Source organism: Bubalus bubalis, chromosome 16 (assembly GCF_019923935.1).
Source record: "Bubalus bubalis isolate 160015118507 breed Murrah chromosome 16, NDDB_SH_1, whole genome shotgun sequence".
Lineage (NCBI taxonomy): Eukaryota > Metazoa > Chordata > Mammalia > Artiodactyla > Bovidae > Bubalus > Bubalus bubalis.
Genome location: NC_059172.1, coordinates 925410 through 949720, shown reverse-complemented (window position 1 = coordinate 949720; position 24311 = coordinate 925410). Strand labels below are relative to the sequence as shown.

Here is a 24311-nt window from a genome sequence, read left to right as displayed (position 1 = left end):
TTCCTGACTTACTTTTGAACTGTGGTGTTGGAGAAGACCCTTGAGAGTCCCTTGGACAGCAAGGAGATTAAACCAGTTAATCCTAAAATAAATCAACTCTGAATATTCATTGGAAGGACTGATGCTGAAGCTGAAGCTCCAATACTTTGGCCACCTGATGCGAAGAGCTGACTCATTTGAAAAGACCCTGATGCTGGGAAAGATTCAAGGCAGGAGGAGAAGGGTACAACAGAGGATGAGATGGTTGGATGGCATCACCAACTTGATGGACATAAGTTTGAGTAAACTCTGGGAGTTGGTGATGGACAGGGAAGCCTAGCGTGCTGCAGTCCATGGGGTCGCAGAGTTGGACATGACTGAGCGACTGAACTGAACTGACCACTTCCTGTGGGAAGCAAGCTCAGCCTTTACCAGCCATGACCACTAGAGGTCACAAAAGCACTTAATATAGTCACTGAAACACCGGAATGCAGTCTGGAGCATTAGCGGTTATGCAAAAATAAACCCATATAGATTGCATTTAATTAAGGTATTTTCTCAAAGTGGAATTGTGATTCCTCATAGCAGACCCATCGTCACCCTCACTCCCCTGTCCCCTACCCCTGCCAATACAGATGAACACAGTTAATCACTAGTGTGCTGAGTAGCATCAGTCATGTCAACTCTTTGTGACTCTATGGACTGTAGCCACCAGGCTCCTCTGTCCGTGGGGTTCTCCAGGCAAGGATACTGGAGTGGGTCGCCATGCCCTCCTCCAGGGGGTCTTCCCAACCCAGGGATCGAACCCACATCTTTTTTTTTTTTTTTTTTTTGCATGTATTTTTTATTTATTTTTTTATTTTTTTACTTGTGAAATTTATTTATTTTTTAAATTTTATTTTATTTTTAAACTTTACATAATTGTATTAGTTTTGCCAAATATCAAAATGAATCCGCCACAGGTATACATGTGTTCCCCATCCTGAACCCTCCTCCCTCCTCCCTCCCCATTCCATCCATCTGGGTCGTCCCAGTGCACCAGCCCAAAGCATCCAGTATCGTGCATCGAACCTGGACTGGCAACTCATTTCATACATGATATTTTACATGTTTCAATGCCATTCTCCCAAATCTTCCCACCTTCTCCCTCTCTCACAGAGTCCATAAGACTCTTCTATACATCAGTGTCTCTTTTGCTGTCTCGTACACAGGGTTATTGTTACCATCTTTCTAAATTCCATATATATGCGTTAGTATACTGTATTGGTGTTTTTCTTTCTGGCTTACTTCACTCTGTATAATAGGCTCCAGTTTCATCCACCTCATTAGAACTGATTCAAATGTATTCTTTTTAAAGGCTGAATAATACTCCATTGTGTATATGTACCACAGCTTTCTTATCCATTCATCTGCTGATGGACATCTAGGTTGCTTCCATGTCCTGGCTATTATAAACAGTGCTGCGATGAACATTGGGGTACACGTGTCTCTTTCCCTTCTGGTTTCCTCAGTGTGTATGCCCAGCAGTGGGATTGCTGGATCATAAGGCAGGTCTATTTCCAGTTTTTTAAGGAATCTCCACACTGTTCTCCATAGTGGCTGTACTAGTTTGCATTCCCACCAACAGTGTAAGAGGGTTCCCTTTTCTCCACACCCTCTCCAGCATTTATTACTTGTAGACTTTTGGATCGCAGCCATTCTGACTGGTGTGAAATGGTACCTCATAGTGGTTTTGATTTGCATTTCTCTGATAATGAGTGATGTTGAGCATCTTTTCATGTGTTTGTTAGCCATCTGTATGTCTTCTTTGGAGAAATGTCTAGTTCTTTGGCCCATTTTTTGATTGGGTCATTTATTTTTCTGGAGTTGAGCTGTAGGAGTTGCTTGTATATTCTCGAGATTAGTTGTTTGTCAGTTGCTTCATTTGCTATTATCTTCTCCCATTCTGAAGGCTGTCTTTTCACCTTGCTAATAGTTTCCTTTGATGTACAAAAGCTTTTAAGGTTAATTAGGTCCCATTTGTTTATTTTTGCTTTTATTTCCAATATTCTGGGAGGTGGGTCATAGAGGATCCTGCTGTGATGTATGTCAGAGAGTGTTTTGCCTATGTTCTCCTCTAGGAGTTTTATAGTTTCTGGTCTTACGTTTAGATCTTTAATCCATTTTGAGTTTATTTTTGTGTATGGTGTTAGAAAGTGTTCTAGTTTCATTCTTTTACAAGTGGTTGACCAGAGTTCCCAGCACCACTTGTTAAAGAGATTGTCTTTAATCCATTGTATATTCTTGCCTCCTTTGTCAAAGATAAGGTGTCCATACGAACCCACATCTTTTATGTCTCCTGCATTGGCAGGCAGGCACTTTACCCCTAGTGCCACCTAGGAAGCCCACTCAATTACTAGGCAGGTAGTTAAAATGAGGTTTTCATACGTGAAACCAGCCTAGGATCCCTGCTTTTTGCCTTCCATGCCCCTCTTTTTCCTTTAATGTCAATCATTAGAGCAAATGTTGGATGCGGGACTCTCTCTCTCTCACACACATACACACACACACACACTCTTTCCTTTGTGTGTGCGTGCAATTGTTGAGAAAAAATCATCTTGCTCTGACTTTTATTTTTTGGCTGTGCCATGCAACATGTGGTATCTTACTAATGGTTCTTCGACCAGGGATTGAACCTGTGGTCTCTGCATTGGTGGTATGCAGTCTTAACTGCTGAACCACCAAGGAAGTCCCAAAGTCATCTTTGTTTAAAATTTTCCCCCATTTTTCACTGCTCAACTATTATGTGTTGAATGGAGAAAACTTAGAAAACAGAGAAACAAACAGACAAAAATTGATCACTAATCATTCTATCATGCAGAGGTAACCACTATCACACCCTGGGATGGATGATATTGGGGTGTTGTGTAGTCTAATTTCTTCCCTTGGCTATGCATGGATGTCTTTTCATGTTATCAAGCATTTATCTTCAACATGAACTTTAGTGACTTTTAGAATCCCGTCATATAGATCCACAGGGTTTGCCTACTTTGCTCTATTGTTGGATATACAGAGGGCTTCCACTTCCCCACGCTACAAATGCTATGATATGTCGTGTGTGTGGGCGCACTCAATTGTATCCGACTCTCTGAGACCCCACAGTCTGCCAGGCTTCTCTGTCCATGGAATTTTCTAAGCAAGAACACTGGGGTGGGTTGCCGTTTCCTACTCCAGGGGATCTTCCCGACCTAAGGATCAAACTCATAAAATTAAGTGTAGAAGAAATGTGCATGCGCGTTAGGTCCTGTCAGTTGTCTGACTCCGCAACCCCATGGTCTGTAGCCCAACAGGCTCCTCTGTCATGCGGTTCTCCAGGCAAGATACTGGAGCAGGTTGCCGTTTCCTACTCCAGGGGATCTTCCGGGTCCTTTACCACCAGCGCCAGCTGGGAAGTGCATTTTTTCGCCACTCCCTGAAGGCTTCTTCCATGACGGTGCCGGTCCTGGCTTACAACTTTACAGCTGTGAGGGGGTGGGGACCTGGCCTGTGGGCCACGCTTCTCTCCTGGGGGCCAGACTGTTGCCAGAGGGCAGGTGCTTGCTCTGAGATGCCAGGAGGGGTGGCCTGTGATGCGGCAGTTAAGTCTGTCCACGTCTGGGTTCAGTCTTAGGAAGTCTATTGAGGGTGCACATCTAAGGCTTATTCTCTAATAGTCCCAGCTGCCTTTTTAAAAAGTTTATTTTTAAATTGAAGGATAATTGCTTTCCAGAATTGTGTTGGTTTCTGCCAAACATCAAGATGAATCAGCCATAGGTATACACCTGTCCCCTTCCTCTTGAACGTCCCAACTCTCTCCTCATTCCACCCCCTAGGTTGTTACAGAATCGGGTTTGAGTTCCCTGAGTCACACCCAGCTGATGTTTTGATTCTTATATATCTGTGTCCTCTTATGCTTTTCCCCTTCCTATAAATTTCAGAATTGGGAATTTTGGGGGTCAAAGTTGAGTATATCTTAGGATTTCTGATACACGTTTTCATATTCTTCTCTAGAAAGTTTGTACCAATATTGACTCCAACAAGCAGAGTTTACAGTTTCATTGTCTTAAATTTTCCTCCCAAAGATCTGTAACTACTCCAGTGTCCTGGCCTGGAGAATTCCATGGACTGTATAGCCCATGGGATTGCAAAGAGTCAGACACGACTGAGCGACTTTCACTTTCACTTTTCATGTGTGCGTGTGTGTGTATGTGTGTACATATATATACATATGTAGAATAGGGTGAGGTTATCGATATATACCTATATTTTACATGCAAAATATTATATGTATTATTTATGGAGCACAGTTACAGATATATATCTACCTTTAATATATGAAACATATTATATGCTAAATTTATATTAATATTAAATATAATTATGCATAAATTATATCAAATATATTTGAAATGTGATTCACCCAGAATAAATATTGGAAATGGAAGGGGAGAGTTGTGATATAACATCATTGATCTAGTTCTGAACCTTCTGGGAGTTTCATATGGAATAATTTTTGTCACATGTATGGATGAATGTATTTGTGTGTGTGTGTGTGTTTATCAGAGAAGGCAATGGCACCCCACTCCAGTACTCTTGCCTGGAAAATCCCATGGACAGAGGAGCCTGGTAGGCTGCAGTCCATGGGGTCGCTAAGAGTCGGACGCGACTGAACGACTTCACTTTCACTTCTCACTTTCATGCACTGGAGAAGGAAATGGCAACCCACTCCAGTGTTCTTGCCTGGAGAATCCCAGGGACGGGGGAGCCTGGTGGGCTGCCATCTATGGGGTCGCACAGAGTCGGACACGACTGAAGCGACTTAGCAGCAGCAGTGTTTATAATAGGTGATTTGAAAAGGAGTACTTGGTATAAGATATAAAAACAGTGTTTTTTTTAAGATTTCCTTTATAGAATAAAAGACTGTGTCAGTTAAACAATCAAAAAAAGATCGGAATGACCTTCCAATATATCAGCCAGGGGCCCCTTTTCCCTCACCCTACATTTAAATGCTGTCTCACCATCATGGTCGTGAAAAACCAGACTTCTTTCATGGGTCACAGACGTTGAGACTCCAGCGATTTGCATCATTTATTTTACATTGTGGTTTCCATATTTTAACCAGTAGTATGGTAGCATTGAAAATACCCACTTTTTTTTGGCATAGATTTCAAACGATGTGAAAAAACAATTCCAGCCATCCTTTGGGGACATTTGATAGAAGCTCAGTCCACCTTCTCTTAGTACTGTGTGAAGTTGGCTGTGATGTGCTCGTGGTTGAAGGGTATGTAGTCAGCGACTCCTGGAAACAGGGAGAGAACAATCGGAAGTGACCGCGGTGCTCGTGGCCACGCCCGCCTCCCGCAGGGTCCACCCTTACATTGGTTGCCAGTGGGCTGCTGACTCGCTTCAGTCGTGTCCAACTCTTTGTGACCCCACGGACTGTATGTAGCCCACCAGGCTCCTTTGTCCATGGATTCTCCAGGCAAGAACACTGGAGTGGGTTGCCATTTCCTTCTCCAGGGGACCTTCCCCACCCGGGGACTGGACGGAAACTGCGTCTCTTACGTCTCCTACATTGGCAGGTAGGTTCTTTACCACTAGCGCCACCTGGGAAGCCCATTAAATTGGGTAGGGTTAGGGGAAGCTGAGCCCCGAAGAATTGATGCTTTTGAACTGCGGTGTTGGAGAAGACTCTTGAGAGTCCGTTGGACTGCAAGGAGATCCAACCAGTCCATTCTAAAGGAGATCAGCCCTGGGTGTTCTTTGGAAGGAATGATGCTAAAGCTGAAACTCCAATACTTTGGCCACCTCATGCGAAGAGTTGACTCATTGGAAAAGACTCTGAGGCTGGGAGGGATTGGGGGCAGGAGGAGAAGGGGATGACAGAGGATGAGATGGCTGAATGGCATCACTGACTCGATGGACATGAGTTTGAGTGAACTTCGGGAGTTGGTGATGGACAGGGAGGCCTGGCGTGCTGCGATTCATGGGGTCGCAAAGAGTCGGACATGACTGAGCGACTGAACGGAACTGAACTGAGGGGAACAAGATTGAGTTGACTAGTATGAAGGAAGCATGGAGTTGAGACTTTGAGGTCTTTTTTCTCAGGCTCTCAGCTGCCATGTGGAGCAAATCTTTGGCCAAGCCTTAGATTGTGCCAGCCTCCTTCCCTCCTATACACAATTGGACACTAGTATTTATGCTGAAGAATTATTTCCAGTATTAGAAATAATGACTGCAAAGTGCCTAATACAATATCTAACACATAATAAATGTGCAGGAAAGTTGTTACTATTAAAATGGCGTACGTAAGCCAAATTTAGAGCATTCAAGTTGGGAACTCATACATTTTGGAGGACTTAAGGAAGGGCCGTTGGTTGAGAATTTTGTCTTTCTGGGCAGGGAACACACAGATTATGACGTAATTGATGATTAAGTTTGAAGTAACCAGGCGTCAGAAAGCTTGACAATTCCAGGCCCAAATTGTTTTGGATCTCAGAGGACATTTTTCCTCCCAAGAGAAGAGAAGTAACTAGCAGACAGGAGAATAAGCCTGACTTAAGTTTCGAGGGCAATTAATGAGATGAAAATTGTAAGAGAAATAATGACAATAGTGATACACATTTTTGAACAAACACCATGCAAAAGGCAGTGAACTTACTCATTTCTAATCCTCACAATAACCTAAAGGGTAGTGCTATTTCCAATTGATAGCTGTGGGCACTGTGGCTCAGAGAAGAGTCATTATCCACCTAGCGTAGCTAGAAAATAAGAAAAGGGGCTTTAGGAATTGCCTGGTGGCCCCGTGGTTAGGACTCAGTGCTCTGCCAGGGCCCAGGTTTGATCCCTGGTCAGGAAACTAAAATCCCACAAGCTGGGCTACGTGGCTAAAAGAGAGAGAGAGAAGGGGTTTCAAACCAAGGCTTATGTGACTCTAAAATCTTTCTTATATGCTTGGCTGCAATTCCACAAATTCTGACGGGCCAGATTTTGTTAAATTCATGACAGGGGCTAGGAAAGCTCTCTCTCGTTATTATCCTGGACAATGAAGCATCTTGACAAAGCTTCAGTCTGACTCTGCTATGAGTCTACTGACTTCACCACTGTGTGAAGGGATGGCCACGTGTCTGTGGACGTCGGGTTAACGTAGCATCATCCTTACACAAAGTAGACGAGTGCTCTTTAAGGCAGATAACATTTTAGCATTTGTGCAAACACTTTGGAGATAGTTAAGGTTTTTGCTGAGTCTGAGTTTCATTCTTCGCAATTTCTCCAAGCAAGCATCCTTCATTTTGGAGATTTTAAAAAACACCACTATGAAAGAAGGTGAAAAATGGACTCTGAGGGAAGCTGTGGACTTGATTCCTGCTCCATCACATACTACATATGTGCCTGGGGGAAGTCTCTTTTTCTTTCTGAGATAGTTTTTTCTGTTTAAAAGGAGAGTCACTAATACCTACAGAGTTGATGTGAACAGGAAATAAAATAATGTCAGGACATTGATAGCTGTTATTTTTATCCCTCTCATGGATCTGCTCTGGCTGTGAGTTTGCTGTTCTTTCGTTTCACGCATACGTGTCTTTTAACCCCAAAGTGACCATCTTCTTAGATCACACACTTGTTTTTTTTGTTCTTTTTTGTTTAAGTCTTTCTCACATTTGCTTTTTCTTTCTTTAGCTCTTATTACTTTAGGTCAATCCACTTTTCTTCACTGAATATTTTTTTCCACTAGCTCAGAGTGGTGTTAGAATTCTTGATTTTTTTTTTGTTTTTTTTTCTGAGCCACATAGCATATGGGATCTTAGTTCACTGATCAGGGATCAAACTCTCAGCCCCTGTAGTGGAAGTGTGGAGTCTTAATTGCTGGACTACCAGAGACGTCCCAGGATTCTTGATTTTTTAAAAACACTATTTTAAATAACTACTCATTTGTTATCTATTTGTCTAACATTACTGTATATTCATGATATATGTGCATATGTACATACAAAGCTGTTAAATATACAACTATTGTATATACACGTACTCTCACAATTATTTATTGACTAAATAAATGAATGAATTAAATATGGAAATGAAAGAATTTAGACTTCACACAGTGGAAAAAGTGCCTACATTCCTTTTCTTCACTCACCTTCTATTAAAGGTGTTTTCCCACTCAGGAATTGCCAATATGTCTTGTCATTAACATTTCCAGCGATATTGTTAATTGAAGAGACCTCAAGTCCCCAGGATGTCATTCTGGTTTCAAACCTGTGAGAATAATATCATACGTGATTAATGCCTCACTCCAAGTCAGGCAATAAGAAAAGATGAAGGGCCAGAGACCTTCTAAATGCTTCAAAAATCAGAAAAAGATGTCTAAAAGAGAAAGTGCAAATGACTAATGAACGAATCATTTACTTCACTTGGAATTAAATAAAAATATGAATGGGTTTTAAAAAACTTATCAATAAGCAAATTAAAAAATGCTGATGTCCAACAATGGGCCAAAAAATTAGGTGCGTGATGGAATAAATATCCAAGATTGACTCTTTGGCAGTTATAAAATTCGTATTTCTCAATACTTTTCCGTGACATGGAAAAATGCTCATGCAATAATATTAAGTGAAAATGTGGGGTACACATCAGATGAGAAATATTTATCTATCTCGTGTATATATGGATCACAACTATTTGTAATACACGTGGAGAAAATACCTGTAAAATTATAAAAAATATCAACAGTGATTATGTTCTGGATAGACTATGGATGCTTTGTCTTCTTCTTTATGCTTTTCCCCCCTCAAAATTTCTCCTATGTATATTTACTACATTATAGTTAGAAAAATAAAATTCAGGCAAAATTAAAGCTAAGATTGGAGAGGAAGTAAAGTATATTCAGAAGATTGTTGGCAAATTAAGTATTCTAGAAATGTGATCTTTATCCCGACCCATTCTACAGAAGCTGGAGAAGTTCTGGAGCTGGTCTGCGGGCTGCAGACACGTGTACTTATCCTAACCCTGCGCAACCGCTGCTGTGTCACTCATTCATCAATTCCTTGGCCTTTGTCAGTCTTTCTCCCGCACGTCTCTCTGCAGAATTTGGATTATGTCATCTTTCCTTTGAAAGTAACTCATCTTTTCCTTCCCACGACTTAGCATCTTCCCCTTCCTCCTCTTACAGCTTAGCTTCTCCATATTTCCCTACTGTTTTCTTTTTTGCAAACTATAAGCATTCCCCAAAGCTTAATGTTCTCCTTTTTATTTATTTTTTTTTCCCCCAGTTGGGCAGTGGAAAGAACATGGGCTTTGGAATCAGTCAAATGTGGCTTCAGATCTCAACTCTACTGGTGACATGTTTTGTGATCTTTAGAACATTACTTAACAATGTTGGATCTAAGTGGTTCTATCTGTTAAATGGGAGTAATTCTATCTGTCTCAGGTTTTAGTGGAGGCATTGTATCTGCCACCTACGACACTGTCCTTAACTTCCGTCATCGCCTCTGTCAGATGAAAACCCAGTCTCCTTTGCTTACCCTGCCCTCTTTTTTTAGGACTTCTTCTATACCTCCAAAAACTTCCTGATGATTCTGTTTCAAACTCAGGCAACTGAACTTGTCTAAAGGGATTGTTTTTCTCTGAAGGATCTTCTTTCTTCCTGACAGTCCCATCAATAGTTCTGAAGCTTCTTTCTCTTGCCCCTCCACAAGCCCTGAGGCATCTTCCTTGGCCTGAGTGCGTTTCTCCTAGATAAAGTCCTCCTCACATTGTATAACAGCTCTGTTTCTGTGGTCACACCCTGGCTTTCCTCCTAGTCATTCATTCTGCATCCCAATTTATATTTTGCAACATTTTTCTTTCTCAAAAACTTGCAATGCTTCACCACAAACTGAAGTCCCATTTCCTCAGCCTGGGATTTCAGGCTGTCTGCGGTATCACTCAGTCTATCCCTTCAGGCACCATTCACTTAGTTCAGTCCTGTATTCTGTCCCTAGTCAAGCTGGTTTATTCATTGACCCTAAATTCCTTGCTCAGTTCTCTCTCAAATACTTTGTCCTCCTCTAAGAGTTAGAGGAATTTATACCCAACACTTGTTAACTTTGGGGTGATAAAATCCCCTCTTCTTGGAATACCATCTTTTCATATCTTGCTGTATGAGGCCTCTTCTTTGAGGGGATCCAAAAGCCATGGGACTTCCTTGACCCTTCTAATCCACTCTGTGCTCTCTCTCCTTTGAATTCCTGTTTTGAAAACTCCATCATCATCTATTTAATTTTTATGAGGGCCTTGCCTCCTTACCAGATCATAGGCACCCCTATTGAATAGGGGCTATTCGATAAAGATGGGTTACTTTGTAAGAAGGGAAAAAAGCAAGAACACAAAGGAGAGAGAATGGGAATTCAGACTGAACTTGGAAGGAGCGGCAAACGTCACTGGAGCACTCACTTGAACTTGGGGTTTCGGCGCTGTGCTTCCTCTAGGACAACAAGCAGCACGGATCCTTTCTTCACACTAACACTGATGGTCACGTTGAAGAGCAGCTCCACGCCCCTCAGCTGGTTACTTATGGTGTAGACGACAGTGATGTTGGAGGCTGAGGTGGGGACAGGGCTGGGAAAGTTGGGCTGAGTTGGTTGTACCTCTTGATCTGCGAAGACCACAGGGGTCAAACTCATTAAAGATTACGGAGTTCACAGTCTAGGTGCAAAATCTCTGTTATTGGCAGAGCATCCCAGAAAGGATTTCAAGAAATAACAATGATTCTGTGTCGTTTGTGAGATGTTCTGAGAAACTGGTGTGATCTATGAAGCTGTTTCCCATCCTAGAGAAATGGTCACAGCTGAAGAACCAACAGCTCCCTTAATAATGAACATTTCTTTTGTTAAAAGAATTTTTAAGCTGAAGGGAGGATTGTGAGCCCTAAGTCACATATTGTACATGGCACTCCATGTTCACTTGGGGCTTTCTGTTAACCCGAAGAATCTGGAAGCAAAGGTAATATGTTTCAGACCATTTAACAGAATACCTGGGTAACCAGTGTGGAGTCCTAGGAAGGACTCTCTGGCCACCTTGTTCAAGTTGGGAAATCTTCGGTAAGCAGCCTAAGGCGTTAGGTGAGTGTGGCTGTGTTTGGTACAATTGGGACTGGATTGCTTTACTGTGGTCTCTGTAGATTCTGTACTGAGGCTGACAAGGAGCTTGCTAATCACTGCTTGTGCCAGGAAGTCCATGCAATGTAAGAAGAACCATATTTTATGTTAGTATGTGATTAGAAAGAAATATATAATATCTCGGGGCCAGGTTTTCACCCCATCCCTGTGGTGCACTGTGAGCGTATTTTTGTATCTCTAAGCCTTGACTGTAAAGTCAACTTTGTTCCTCTCCTGAGCTTCCTGGGAAAACTCAATGATTGGTCAGACTTTCTTTGCTTTTGCACCGTGTGATGCTTCTATTTCTACTCAATACTTCTTTCTTTTTAAAGATTTTTTTGATGTGGACCATTGTTTAAAGGTTTTGCTGAATTTGTTACAATTTTGCTTTCATTTTATGTTTTTTGGCTGCTAGGTGTGAAGGACAGGGAAGCCTGGCATGCTACAGCCCAGAGGGTTGCAAAGAGTCGGACATGACTGAGTGACTGAACACATATGAGGTCTTAGTCCCTTAATCAGAGATCGACCCTTCACCCCCTTCATTGGAAGATGGAATCATAACCACTGGAGTGCCAGGAAGTCCCTACTTAGTATTTATTTCACTCTTCCAAATACTGTGGTTTCTGTGTGCCTTTCGTCTCCTGCTTTGTAAAGAGCAGATGTGACAAGGCGTTGCATCATGTTTGGTGCACTTGTCAAATGGATGAATGAAGTCATGTTAATTTGTTAGGACCATGGACCTTCTCTCTCCACCAGCCATCCCACAAAATGCCTTACCTGTAGCAGGTGCTCAATAAACGTGTGCTGAATAAAGTGGACATGGGACTGAATTCCAAGGGAGGACAGCATGGCTGCATGCTAACACACAGCTCTGGGGGACTGGACGCCAGCTGTGCTCTGCCCGCCTGGAAGTCACAGGTGTGACAAGCCCTTATGCCCCTCACAATTGGTCCACTTAGGGCCACCTGTCACTATGTATACCACTTAGGGCCACCTGTCACTCCTGGCATAAGACACCACGTTATAGGGAGAGACAGATGTTCAGAGTCCTTACCAGGGCTGCAAGACACTTGGGGCACATCTAGGTAGGTCTTGCCTTTCAGTGAAGGGAGGATTTGGGCAATGGACATGGAGTTTTGGAATTTCCCCTCCTTGATCTCGTCCAGTACAGTATCCATGGTCTGCTGGCAATCCCACTGCTTGTTAGGTCTCTCAGGTGTCACGGAGAGAGCCTGGGGCCAGCGGGAAGAGACACAAACACACACAGGTTAGGTATAGCTGAGAGTTGGCCTTTATAAGTCCTGTAAGGGTTAGACTCGATCACTAATCGTTGTGATCAACCAGAGGTTCCAGACAGTGTCTGTCTCATTCACAGCCATGTCCCCACTGCTCAGTGCAGTGCCTGTCACAGAGCAGTCCCTCAATAAATATCTGAGCTACACTGAGACTGAGGCTTCCCAGGTGGCTCAGAGGTAAAAAACCTGCCTGCCTATGCAGGAGAGTTAGGAGACGCAGGTTCAATTCCTGGGTCGGGAAGATCCCCTGGAGGAGGACATGGCAACCCACTCCAGTATCCTTGCCTGGAGAATCCCATGGACAGAGGAGCCTGGTGGGCTGTAGTCCATGGGGTCACATTGAGCTGGACACGACTTCCAGGGAGTCCTTATCCAGGGAGTGCTATCAGGGCGGCTGCACTTGCTCACAGTTCTTAGATGTAGAAGTGAGAGGAGAGCTGGCAAAGCAAGCCTCTGGGGACCTCTCGTCTAGGACAACCTGGCCGTCTCACCGTGGGAGACCTCTTCCGCTCTCTGCTCTGCACACCCTTCGGGGGACTGGTCCCTCATTTGATCACACAGGACCGCCAGCCAGAGGTTCCGTGGCCCGGGCCACAGCGGAGGATGCAGGGGTGGGGTTAATCGCCGCGTGCGTCCTCTTGGTGTCGGTGATTGGTGGACGCACGCGCCAATCAGAGTCCTTCCCTGACATACAGACACCCGGAGGGAGAAGCCTCTTCTCTTCCCCTTCCGGGTTAGTAATCACTAAGGCGCTAGTGAAACAGGACACCGAGAAAGCTGGCCTAAAACTCAGCATTCAGAAAACTAAGATCACGGCATCCAGTCCCATCACTTCATGGCAAATAGATGGAGAGACAGTGGAAACAGTGACAGACTTAACTTTTTGGTTTCCAAAATCACTGCAGATGGTGACTGCAGCCATGAAATTAAAAGACGCTTACTCCTTGGAAGGAAAGTTATGACCAACCTAGACAGCATATCAAAACGCAGAGACATTACCAACATTTGCCAACAAAGGTCTGTCTAGTCAAAGATATGGTTTTTCCAGTTGTCATGTATGGATGTGAGAGTTGGACCATAAAGAAAGCTGAGGGCCGAAGAATTGATGCTTTTGAACTGTGGTGTTGGAGAAGACTCTTGGGAGTCCCTTGGACTTCAAGGAGATCCAACCAGTCCATCCTAAAGGAGATCAGTCCTGAATATTCACTGGAAGGACTGATGCTGAAGCTGAAACTCCAATACTTTGGCCACCTGATAAGAAGCAACTCATTGGAAAAGACCGTGCGTGATGCTGGGAAAGATTGAAGGCAGGAGGAGAAGGGGACAACAGAATATGAGATGGTTGGATGGCATCACCAACTTGATGGACATGAGTTTGAGTAAGCTCTGGGAGTTGGTGATGGACAGGGAGGCCTGGCGTGCTGCAGTCCATGGGGTCACAAAGAGTCGGACACGACTGAGCACCTGAACTGAACTGAACTGAAGGCGCTGGTGACCATCTTTCTCAGACACTTTGAAGAAGCAGGAGAGAAGCAGAAAAATCAGGACTGAGAGATGATGATAGAGTGATCCCTGATATCTTATTTGAGACCTTTATTCTGATTAATTCTAAAATCACCTGGATCCTCTAGTTTATGTGAAATAGTAAATCTCAGTTTTGTTTTGCTTTTTTCCTTAAGCAAAAACTGTTGGAGTTTCTGTTATTTGCATAATGATTCTTGATGAATACACTGTGCAAGTCACGCTACTGAGTTTTCTATCTTATGGGTAAAATAGAAACCATAGCTCCTGCCCTACCTTTGGAGTGGTCATTGGAGGTTCAGTTGGGATGCTATGCAAAAGCTTTTTTTTTTTTTTATAAAAAAAAATTTTTTTTTGACCAAGTCTCCTGGGATCTTGGGAGAAGGCAATGGCACCCCACTCCAGTACTCTTGCCTGGAAAATCCCATGGGTGGCGGAGCCTGGTGGGCTGCAGTCCATGGGGTTGTTAAGAGTCGGACATGGCTGAGTGACTTCACTTTCACTTTTCACTTTCATGCATTGGAGAAGGAAATGGCAGCCCACTCCAATACTATTGCCTGGAGAATCCCAGGGGTGGGGGAACCTGGTTGGCTTCCATCTATGGGATCGCACAGAGTCGGACACGACTGAAGCGACTTAGCAGCAGCAGCAACCTGGGATCTTAGTTCCCCAACCAGAGATGGGATCGGTGCCCCCTGCAGTGGAAGCGCAGAGTTTTAACCACAGGCCTATTGAGGAAGTCCCTGCAACAGCATTTTGTAATGTATGATGCGGAAGCTGTCCTTCCATCTCCCTCTCTTTAGGGTTGTACTGACCTCAGCCACCAGAGTGTGTTAATGTGCTGGGGTTGCTGACAACTGATTCACCTGAAGCTTCAAATGAAAAATGGGAGATGGGAGAGGGGAGCCAGACATGGATGTGAGCTGGAGAGAACAGTGTGAGCAAACAGACAGTTCTGACAGGCACTGTTGACCTCCACAACCATGACAGTGGCTCTTCCCAGAGTCCACTTTACTGGGCTCTTTGGTTAAAGGCCATCAGTTAGGTTTTCCCAGCAACCACATCTTGTCCACTAGCCATGTTCCCCTCCCAGACCCCGCTAAGCGATCTGTATCCCTTTGGGGTAAAACATCGCAAACACCAACTCTTTAGAAAGGAGTGATGCATTAAGCAAAAAGAGAAGGGGGTGGCAGAGGATGAGATGGTGAGATAACATCACTGACTCAGTGGACACGAATTTGAACAATCTCAGGAAGATAGTGGAGGACAGAGGAGCCTGCTGCATTGCATGGTGCTGCAGTCCGTGGGGTTGCAGAGTCCGACACGGCTCAGTGACTGAACAGCAACATTGATCCGTTAATTGTTATAAGTCAGTAATAGCTTGGCAGAAGTTTACCTCTCCAAGTTAAGTGCTTGCCAGAGGAACCTTGAAAGCATTGGCATGTTGATGGAAGAAAGATCAGGGATTCAGGAACAGAGGGAAGGCCCCATGAGTGCCCCTGGGAAGCAGTGTGAGTGGCCTAAGTCACTTGAAGGGCAATGATAGCAAGCAGAGGTGAGTGAAGGCTGCAGAGGAAGCTTAATTCACCTTATTCCCTTGGGAGAGACCACAATTATTAAAATGCACCTTTATCTGTGATTCTTTTATACGTTTGCTATGATGGGGAAAATGAAATCCCAAGAGAGTCATTTTCCCATATTTGCCCAAGATTGTGGTCAATCTGGGATTCAAGCTCAAGTTGTTAGAGCCTTAGAAACCTTGATGCTGAAGCTCCAATACTTTGGCCACCTGAAGCGCAGAACTGACTCATTGAAAAAGACCCTGATGCTGGGAAAGACTGAAGCCAGGAGGAGAAGGGGACAACAGAGGATGAGATGGTTGGATGGCATCACCGACTCAACGGACATGAGTTTGAGCAAGCTCCGGGAGTTGGTGAAGGACAGGGAAGCCTGGCGTGCTGCAGTCCATGGTGTTGGACTGAACAGCAACAGAAACACTTGGCTTTCGACACCAGAATATTTTAGATTAGAACAAGTTTATATAGTAGATACCTGGTGATTTCAGACTTCAGATTGCCTGGGTAAGAAACTCTGGCATGATTGGATAAGGAGAGGTGAGAAATCCACCTGGCCTTTGATATTTGGATATGAATGAGGCCCTGCCTTTTTCCAAGGAAAACTTTAATTCTCAGGTACAGCTTATCACAGTGTACCTTGCAGAACTGACAAACCAAATTAGCAAAAGCAAACACCTCTCTCTCTGGCACTAAGGACAGCAAGGTTATTTTCAGTGAGTCATGAACAAAACACCATGGATTTCTTCCAGGCTTCCTTTGTTCCACTACAAAGCTTTCTAGACCAGAGCCCTGGGAATACTCTTGTGTGATTCAGCCAGTAAAACAGTGTTCTGTTTTTACAGTAAAACAAAGTTCTCTGGCAAAATTCCACTGACCGCAACATGATGTAGAAACTGATTTTATTTTCATTTTATTCCATGGCACACTGGGGATTTTTATCCACTCTTATGTGTAACATGAAAGACTTCTAGTCTATTTATGCCCTTTGCGATTTTTTTATCTTAATTTTTAAAATATTTTAAAAATTGAGATGTAACTGACATGGAACATTATATTCGTTTCAGGTGTACTGTTAATTTTATGCTTGTGTATACTGTCAAATGATTGCAGTCTAGTCTAGCCACCCATTGCCACACATAGTTTCACAGTTTTTATACTGTGATGAAAAGTTAAGATTCACTCTCTTAGTAACTTTTCAATATATAATATAGTATTATTAACTATAGTCACCATGCTATACACTGCATTGTTAATTTAGCATGCAGAACACCAAACCGTTCTGTACATCCTACAGCAGTAATCCAGAACTAAATTAGATTTAGGGCTGGCATCCTAACACCATGATTCTGTTTCTTTATTTTTTATTGATGTATAGTTGATTTATGGGCTTTCCAGATGGCCCAGCTGGTAAGGAATCTGCCTGCAATGTGGGAGACCTGGGTTAGATCCCTGGGTTGGAAAGATCCCCTGGGGAAGGGAAAGGCTACCCACTCTAGTATTCTGGCCTGGAGAATTCCATGGACTGTATAGTATTATTTTAGTTTCAGGCATATAGGATAGTACTTCAGTGTTTTTGCAGATTATACTCCACGAGAGGTTATTACCAGATAATGGCTATAAAGCCCTGTGGACACAGCACATCCTGTTGCTTATCTGTTTTATGCCTAGTAGTTTGTATCTGCTGACCCCATGCCCCTAATTTGTCCTCCCACTTCTCTCTCCCTTTTGGTAACCACAAGTTTGCTTTCTATATCTACGCGAATGTTTCTGTTTTGCATATACCTTCATTGTATTATTTTTTAGATTCTCCATGTAAGTGATATCGTATAGCATTTGTCTTTTTCTGCCTGTTTAATTTCATTAAGCATAATATTATGAGTCTCTGGTTCTTGGCCATTCCATGTTGGCAAGGTCATGATGTAGTTTTTCTATTACTCCTATAGGGCTCAGACGGTAAAGAATCTGCCTGCAATGCGGGAGAACCAGATTTGATCCCTGGGTTGGGAAGATCCCCTGGAGAAGGAAATGGCTAGCCACTTCAGTATTCTTGCTTGGAGAATCCCATGGACAGAGGAGCCTGGCAGGGGGCTCCATGGGGTCCATGGGGTCACAAAAAGTCAGACACAACTGAAGCAACCTCACTTCACTTTATAGGGCATTTTGAGATGATTTGGCTGCAGGTGACCCTTTAATTTCTGATTCTAGTTGGTTCTCTCTCTCCCTGCTATTTTATTGGTGTGTTTTCTATAGGAGGCTGCTGCTCTAATCAGTGGAGGGAGGTGTGTGTGTGTGTGTGTGTGGTTGTATTTGGAGCTCTATCAAGCAGCATCTTACAGCATCCGAGCCTGAGACTCTACCCAGGGGAACACTGCACAGACTATAGACTGGATGACCAGACGCATCTGGCCTTGCCATGTAGGGATCTTTGTGAGGCTGAATTGACATCGAGAGAGTAAAACAGCTTGACAAAGATTAGATGTCTAGGCAGCTTTGACTTATTTTCATTAATCCTTTTGAATATGATCCCACATTTTTTTTGGATCATGATACAAGGCTGATAAAAGAAGATTTGATTGGCAAGATGGAATCAGAAAAGTCAGTGTTATTTGAGGACTTACTCAAATAATCTTATTTTAAAAAATATACCAAACTCCTGTGCAAAGTCACTTCAACTGTGTCCGAGACACTTGTCGACCCCATGCACCGAGCCTACCAGGCTCCTCTGTCCATGGGATTCTCCAGGCAAGAATACTGGAGTGGGCTGCTATGCCCTCCTCCAGGGGATCTTCCCAAGCCAGGGATTGAACCTGGGTCCCCTATGTCTCCTGCATTAGCAGGTGGGTTCTTTACCACTAGGGCCACCTGGGAATTTTTATGAACAAACTGATCATTATTAATAGTAAATGAATACATTTCTTGGATTTATTATTTTTCCCCAAGGAAACCGAGTTCATGTATATTTGTTTTTCTACTTTGCCTGTGAAGTAGAGGGGAGTTAAGGCTTACCTGCATTTGGCGGGGGGGCAGGCTGTGCGGCATGCACGGTCTTTTTTCCTGACCAGGGACTGAACCTGCCTCTCCTGCGGGGCGCGTTTACCTGCATCGCGAGGCCGGTGCTGTAGATGTCTCCGATGAGGCCATTGCCTTGGATCCTTGTGCTGATATCCTCCACGATCTTCTTTAGCAACTGAGTGAACAGGGCGCGGTACCCTTCCTCCGAACCTATGGGGATCCTGTTGTACATACAGGTCAGAGCCAAGGTCGCCACTGCTCCTGCGTCTGTGAATCACAGCAGAGGGTAAGACCACCCCCTCCACAGTATGAACAACCAACATTTTACTGTTGGATTGCTGCGTTCAATGGGGGCTTTCCTAGTGGCTCAGTTGGTAAAGAATCTGCCTGCAGTGCAGGAGACCCGGGCTTGAGTCCCTGGTCAGGAAGATCCCCTGGAGAAGGAAATGGCAACCCACTCTGGCAATCTTGCTGGAGAATTCCATGGACAGAGGAGAGGGACAGGCTGCAGTCCATGGAATCGCAGAGTCGGACACGACGGTGGGGCTAAGTTCAGTTTTTCACTTTACTGCGTTCAGTAACCTCTCTGACCCTTCAGGACAGCCTGTGAGACAGGACCTCTGATTGTGTCCATTTCAGGGATGAGGGTATGGAGACTTAGAGAACTGCCCAGGGAGGCATTGCTAGTAAGGAGCAAGGACCTGAGAGCGGCTCCGCAGGACGCCAAGGCTCACGCCTCAAATGAAAGCTGACTGGCAGCGTTTTCAACCCCACTTCACATGTCCCAGCGTTTATCTGTCAAAAGTCAGCGCTTGGTGAAGTCCCAGCCGTCGTCACTTCTCAGCGAAGCCTCCTCTTCATCCCACCCAGCAGGCGCGGCCTCTTTTCTGAGCTCCTCCAGCACCCGGTGTTTGTGCCTGCTTTGCCCTCTCTGCCCTCTCTCCTGTCACCCTGCTGGGGAGCTCTCAGATGAGGGGGCGGGTGGGGCCTGCCTCCTCCAGGGTACCCGGTACAGGCGTCCTCGGCGGGGAGCTCTCAGATGAGGGGGAAGAGGAGCCTGCCTCCTCCAGGGTACCTGGTACAGGGGTCCTTTTTGGGGAGTTCTCGGATGAGGGGGCGGGTGGGCCTGCCTCCTCTGGAGTACCTAGTACAGGGGTCCTCGGTGGGGAGCTCTCGGATGAGGGGGAAGAGGAGCCTGCCTCCTCCGGGGTACCTGGTACAGGGGTCCTCGGCGGGGAGCTCTTGGATGAGGGGGCGGGTGGGGCCTGTCTCCTCCTGGGTACCCCGTACAGGGGTCCTCAGCCCTTTCCTTCTTATTATGTGTGATCTAAATGGGCAAACTCTGGCACAGTGAGACCAGAACAAACCAGAGACTCACCGGATGGCATTTTTTTTTCTCACTAATCTTTTCCTTTCCACCCTAATCTCCACCCCAAAGTTGCATCATCTTGCTGAGGATGACAGTGTTGGCCAAGAAGCCCCAATTTCCTGAAGTGGCAGAGACACCCCAGCCACGAGAAGGCCCCTGATGAGAAACAGAAGCTAGTCTGTGTTTGACCCGCAGGGAAGATACCTGAGCGAATATTGACCTGAGTGTTGGCTTAGTAGGGACTGAAATGAGAGAGGTTACTGAAGCTGCATTCTTAAGGGGTAAAAACGTGAGCTGATGCTGTTGCTTAGACAGTGGCGGAGGAGAAAAGGTGACCACAAATGAGGGACCTCACAGAGGGCATCGTGCCGAAAAGTGGTCATTATGTGTGATGGGGTGGAGGAGAGAGTGTCCATTCACAGACAGCCTCGCAGGATGCAGGAAGAAGAAGGTTCCAGTGCCTCCTTGAAAGAGAGCATCATGGCTTTAAGGTTCAGAGAGGAGCTGTTTAACATCAAGAGAATGTTTGGACGTTGTGAAGAGAAGCACTGAGAAGAATAGAGCGTGGACGCATCAGTTCAGTTCAGTCGCTCAGTCGTGTCCAACTCTTTGCAACCCCATAAACCACAGCACGCCAGGCCTCCCTGTCCATCACCAACTCCTGGAGTTCAGTAGGGATTAAAGAGGAGGCTTGGTGGGGCTGAGTCTAGACATTGGTTTAATAATTTAACTGCTGTTTGGGAACGACTCGTGACTTGGATGACATGCTTATTGGTTCCAGTGGAGATTCTGGAACTGCCAGGCACGTCAAGGTTTGTCCTGGTTTTCTGTTTTCCTTCTCTCTTTCATGTGCACCTTACGTTTCATTTATCCCTCGCATGTCCACCAAGTGTCTGCCCAGCATCTCTCACCTGCTGACATCTTCCTGGCCCTCCCCTCCTCCATGGAAAGCACCCCCTGCCACAGTCCCCCCAGCTCTACCCGTTAGTGACCTTGGTGTTCCAAGCTCAGAGCAGCGTTTGAAACCAGTGACTTACCCACGTCAAAGGGAGAGGAGTTGGCCAGCAGGGTCTTGGCGAAGCGGGCTGCTATGGGTAAGGTCGTCTCTGGGTTGTTCTGGCACAAAGCCAGGATGGCCAGACTGGGCCCGTAGAAGGTGGAAGCGTAGGAATCGAGGCCTTGAGAGGGGACAGGAGCCTGCGTAAGACTAACGTTCTCCATAAGGAAGACATTTGTGAAAAAGGAAAAGCCAGAGCTTGGAAATGGACACGGCTAGAAATCCTGTCCAAAGAGAGAGATACTGTATTGGCAAGAGATAACTTCCTGTGTCTCAGAACAAGAATGGCATCTGGCAGGGGAACGGAATCAAAGGGAGGCTGCTGTCTTCAGGGGAAGGCATGCAATCGTGTCCTCCCAGGAGGGCGGTCTTTTCCAGTTTGTTGGACCAGAAGTGGAGATCTCACGTGGGGATTAACAGAGTGACCTGAGTGGAGGAACACCGGGTCTCTTCCCTCCACATCCACCCTCCCCTCCTTCTCTTTACAGATTTAGAATTCTCAGGAAGGGCCATTTGCCTCACTTCCCCACTCCCTTCTGATGAGGTCTTACTGGAAGGTGTCCAGTTCTCCATTTGGGTCCGCAGAGTCGATACTTTGTCCCCAGGGCCTCGGCAGGAGGAGGTGAGGGCCATGATAGTGAGGGCGAGCTGACCAGCAGTCAGGTCTGTGGAGGAGAGAACAGTACCATTAAACAAAGGCATTCTCAGAGGGGAGAGCTCCAGCGGTCAGGCTGAGCTCTGTGCTTCTTTCCAGATCATTTTGATTTTTTTTTAAATAATGTGATCAGATAGTTTTTTGACCTTTCTTAGGGAAAGAAGTGTTGGAAGACACTGCAGGAATGTTTAACCTGGTGACCTCTATGTGGTTTGAACACCTCTTTTGGATTTCCTGGTATCTGTTTAGAAAAGCAGCAAGAATACCTCTGCAAGTTCATATGGAAACATGTCTAGTTACAAGACACTTTTAACTCTACTCAAGTTTCTCTAACTTGGACCTCAGGCAACTCCTGTGAGGTAGGCAGAACAGATTTTATTGCTTTTGTTATTATTGCTGTTCCTGTTTAATGTATCTATTCTTTTTGGTCATGCCATATGGAATATGGGGTCTTCGGTTCGTCCCCAACCGGGGATTGAACTTGCATCATCTTGCATTGGAAGTTTGGTCTTAACCACTGGACCATCAAGGAAATCCTGCTATTAGTGTTATTGTTACTCGAGTGACCTGCATTTTGTGAATGACAGAGGTGAGGTTGGTGGGAATCTGTGAGCCCTTCAGGGTCACAGAGTTAGTAGGTGGCGGAGTCAGACCTGGAAGCCTGCTCATTTACGTTTAATCTAGAGCTGTTTCTGCTTTACTGCCCTCCTATGTGAATGCGCCGACCCGCAGTCCCGTCCTTCCGGGGATGCAGGGAAAGGTGTTTGGGTGACTCAGGCACCGTCACAGGTAGCGCTGAGGTGGAGGGACTTGGGGAGGGGGTCTGGGAGTGGAGATTCAGGGAGCCCGCTAAGGGGCTCTGGTTTCTCACCGGCTGTGTCGCTGGCCATGAGATCGAAAGTCAGGAGCTTCTGGGCCTCCACGTTGTAGGCTCCTGCCAGGTTCATGGCGATCAGGACACTGGGATTTGGGAAGGTGGAGTTGATCACCGAGTTCTCCATGATCACTTGGATGCCATCGACCCAGGGCTGCTCTGCTGAGGGAACGGCTGCGAAGGGCAAAGCCATTTGCTAAACCCCTCATCCTCATGCTCTCTTCTCAGAAACGTTTGCATCTCTTAGCTTTGGGGATCCTTGGGGATGCCCCCATTGGGGTGATTATTAAAGAGAAATGGAGAAAACGCTGAGATTTCCTTTTGAGGCCAGTTAGTCCCTGCACGCATGCTCAGTCACGCAGTCGTGTCTGACTGTGACCCCATGGCTTGTAGCCCACCAGGCTCCTCTGTCCATGGGATTCTCCAGGCAAGAAGACTGGGGTGGGCAGCCATGTCCTCCTCCAGGGGATCTTCCCGACCCAGGGATCGAACCTGGGTTTCTTGCATTGCAGGCGGATTCTTTACCATCTGAGCCCTCAGGGAACCCCAGTTAGTCCCTACATCTTTCCAAAGAACTCTGATCTTTAAGAAAGTGATTTTTTACTTAGCGACATCACACGCTGCGCTCACAGACATTTTGTGCTGTTTCTAGCATGTTCCCAGAGATCACTGATCGCCTTGCGTCCATCTCTTCTCACTTTTGCATGAGATGTAAGAAGGATCTGGGCTACGACCTATCCTCAGCAGGTACCCAACCTTCTCACCACCAGGGGCACATGGTCAGAACAGTCACTGAGGGTCTCCCCCCGAATCATCAACCATCATTCCCGCAACAGTATTTCAATCTCTCTTAATGTAAAGTGCAGAGACTTGCCTCCCCAAGAACTCATGCCATTAGGTCAGGAGCGATGAACCGTACAGACTCACGCCCTGTACGGGAGCCCCTGTCAACGACTGCTGCTTTCAGGCCTCTCATCATTAGACGCCAGTGTCTGAGCTTTCTGCCTGTCCCCAGGGTAACCGCTTCCTTGACCTCCTTGGAAAAAAATGCCCTACTCACAGCACGAGCTTCGGGTCTGGGTGCTGGTCCTCGTCACAGCCCAGAGAAGGGTCAGGAGCTGGAGGGCAGCCCGGGCCATGCCTCTGTCTCCTGGTGTGTCCCCGGCCCCTGTTCCCGAGTCCCGACGTGTGCAGGCTTCGTGTTTTCCTGCTTCCCCTTATATATGCGGCTCTTTGTAAAGCAGTCTGCCTGCTCCCCAGCCCAGCCACTCCTGAGTGCTTATCCTGATTTCCATTTGCTGATGCAAGCTTGCCTACTCCAGAGCCTCCAAGACATCTGAAGGTCATGTCTTGGCAGCACGGTCAGAGGAGACACTCAGGACTTCGTATGCGATGAAGGCCAAGTGTCCTTTACTAAAGTCCCGGGAGGCTGGCTAGTGTGCGAGTCTTAAGGGAACTTTCTCCTAAGCCTTTTCATACCCAGAAACCTCTTGGCTATTTTTCAGCAACCACTTCATTGAGGTTGGGGTGGTTCCTAAGGCCCCACCTCACAGTTCATGGGGTTCTCATGGCAAGAACACTGGAGTGGTTAGACATTCCCTCCTCCAGTGGACCAGATTTTGTCAGAACTCTCCTCTATCACCCATCCGTCTTGGGTGGCCCTGCACAGCGTGGCTTCATTGAGTTATGCAAGCCCCTTCGTCACAACGAGGCAGTAATCCACGGAGGGGAAACCTGGGCAAACTCTGGGAGGTGGTGAGGGACAGGGAGGCCTGGCGCGCTGCAGTCCATGGGGTTGCAAAGAGTCAGACACAACTTGGTG

The 24311-nt window shown here is 45.7% G+C and overlaps 1 protein-coding gene across 1 annotated transcript; it reads right to left on the bottom strand.

The window, feature by feature from the left end:
- Positions 1-5166: 5166 nt before the first annotated feature.
- On the bottom strand, positions 5167-23670 carry CBLIF (cobalamin binding intrinsic factor). Its single transcript, XM_006068064.3, has 9 exons — positions 23550-23670; positions 22487-22663; positions 21512-21625; positions 20941-21081; positions 18620-18801; positions 12184-12361; positions 10426-10627; positions 8132-8250; positions 5167-5296 (listed from the first exon to the last, which is right to left on the bottom strand). The coding sequence occupies exons 1-9, from the start codon at positions 23626-23628 to the stop codon at positions 5235-5237; spliced, it is 1254 nt and encodes a 417-aa protein (XP_006068126.3). The 5' UTR covers positions 23629-23670; the 3' UTR covers positions 5167-5234.
- Between the last annotated feature and the right edge of the window lie 641 nt (positions 23671-24311).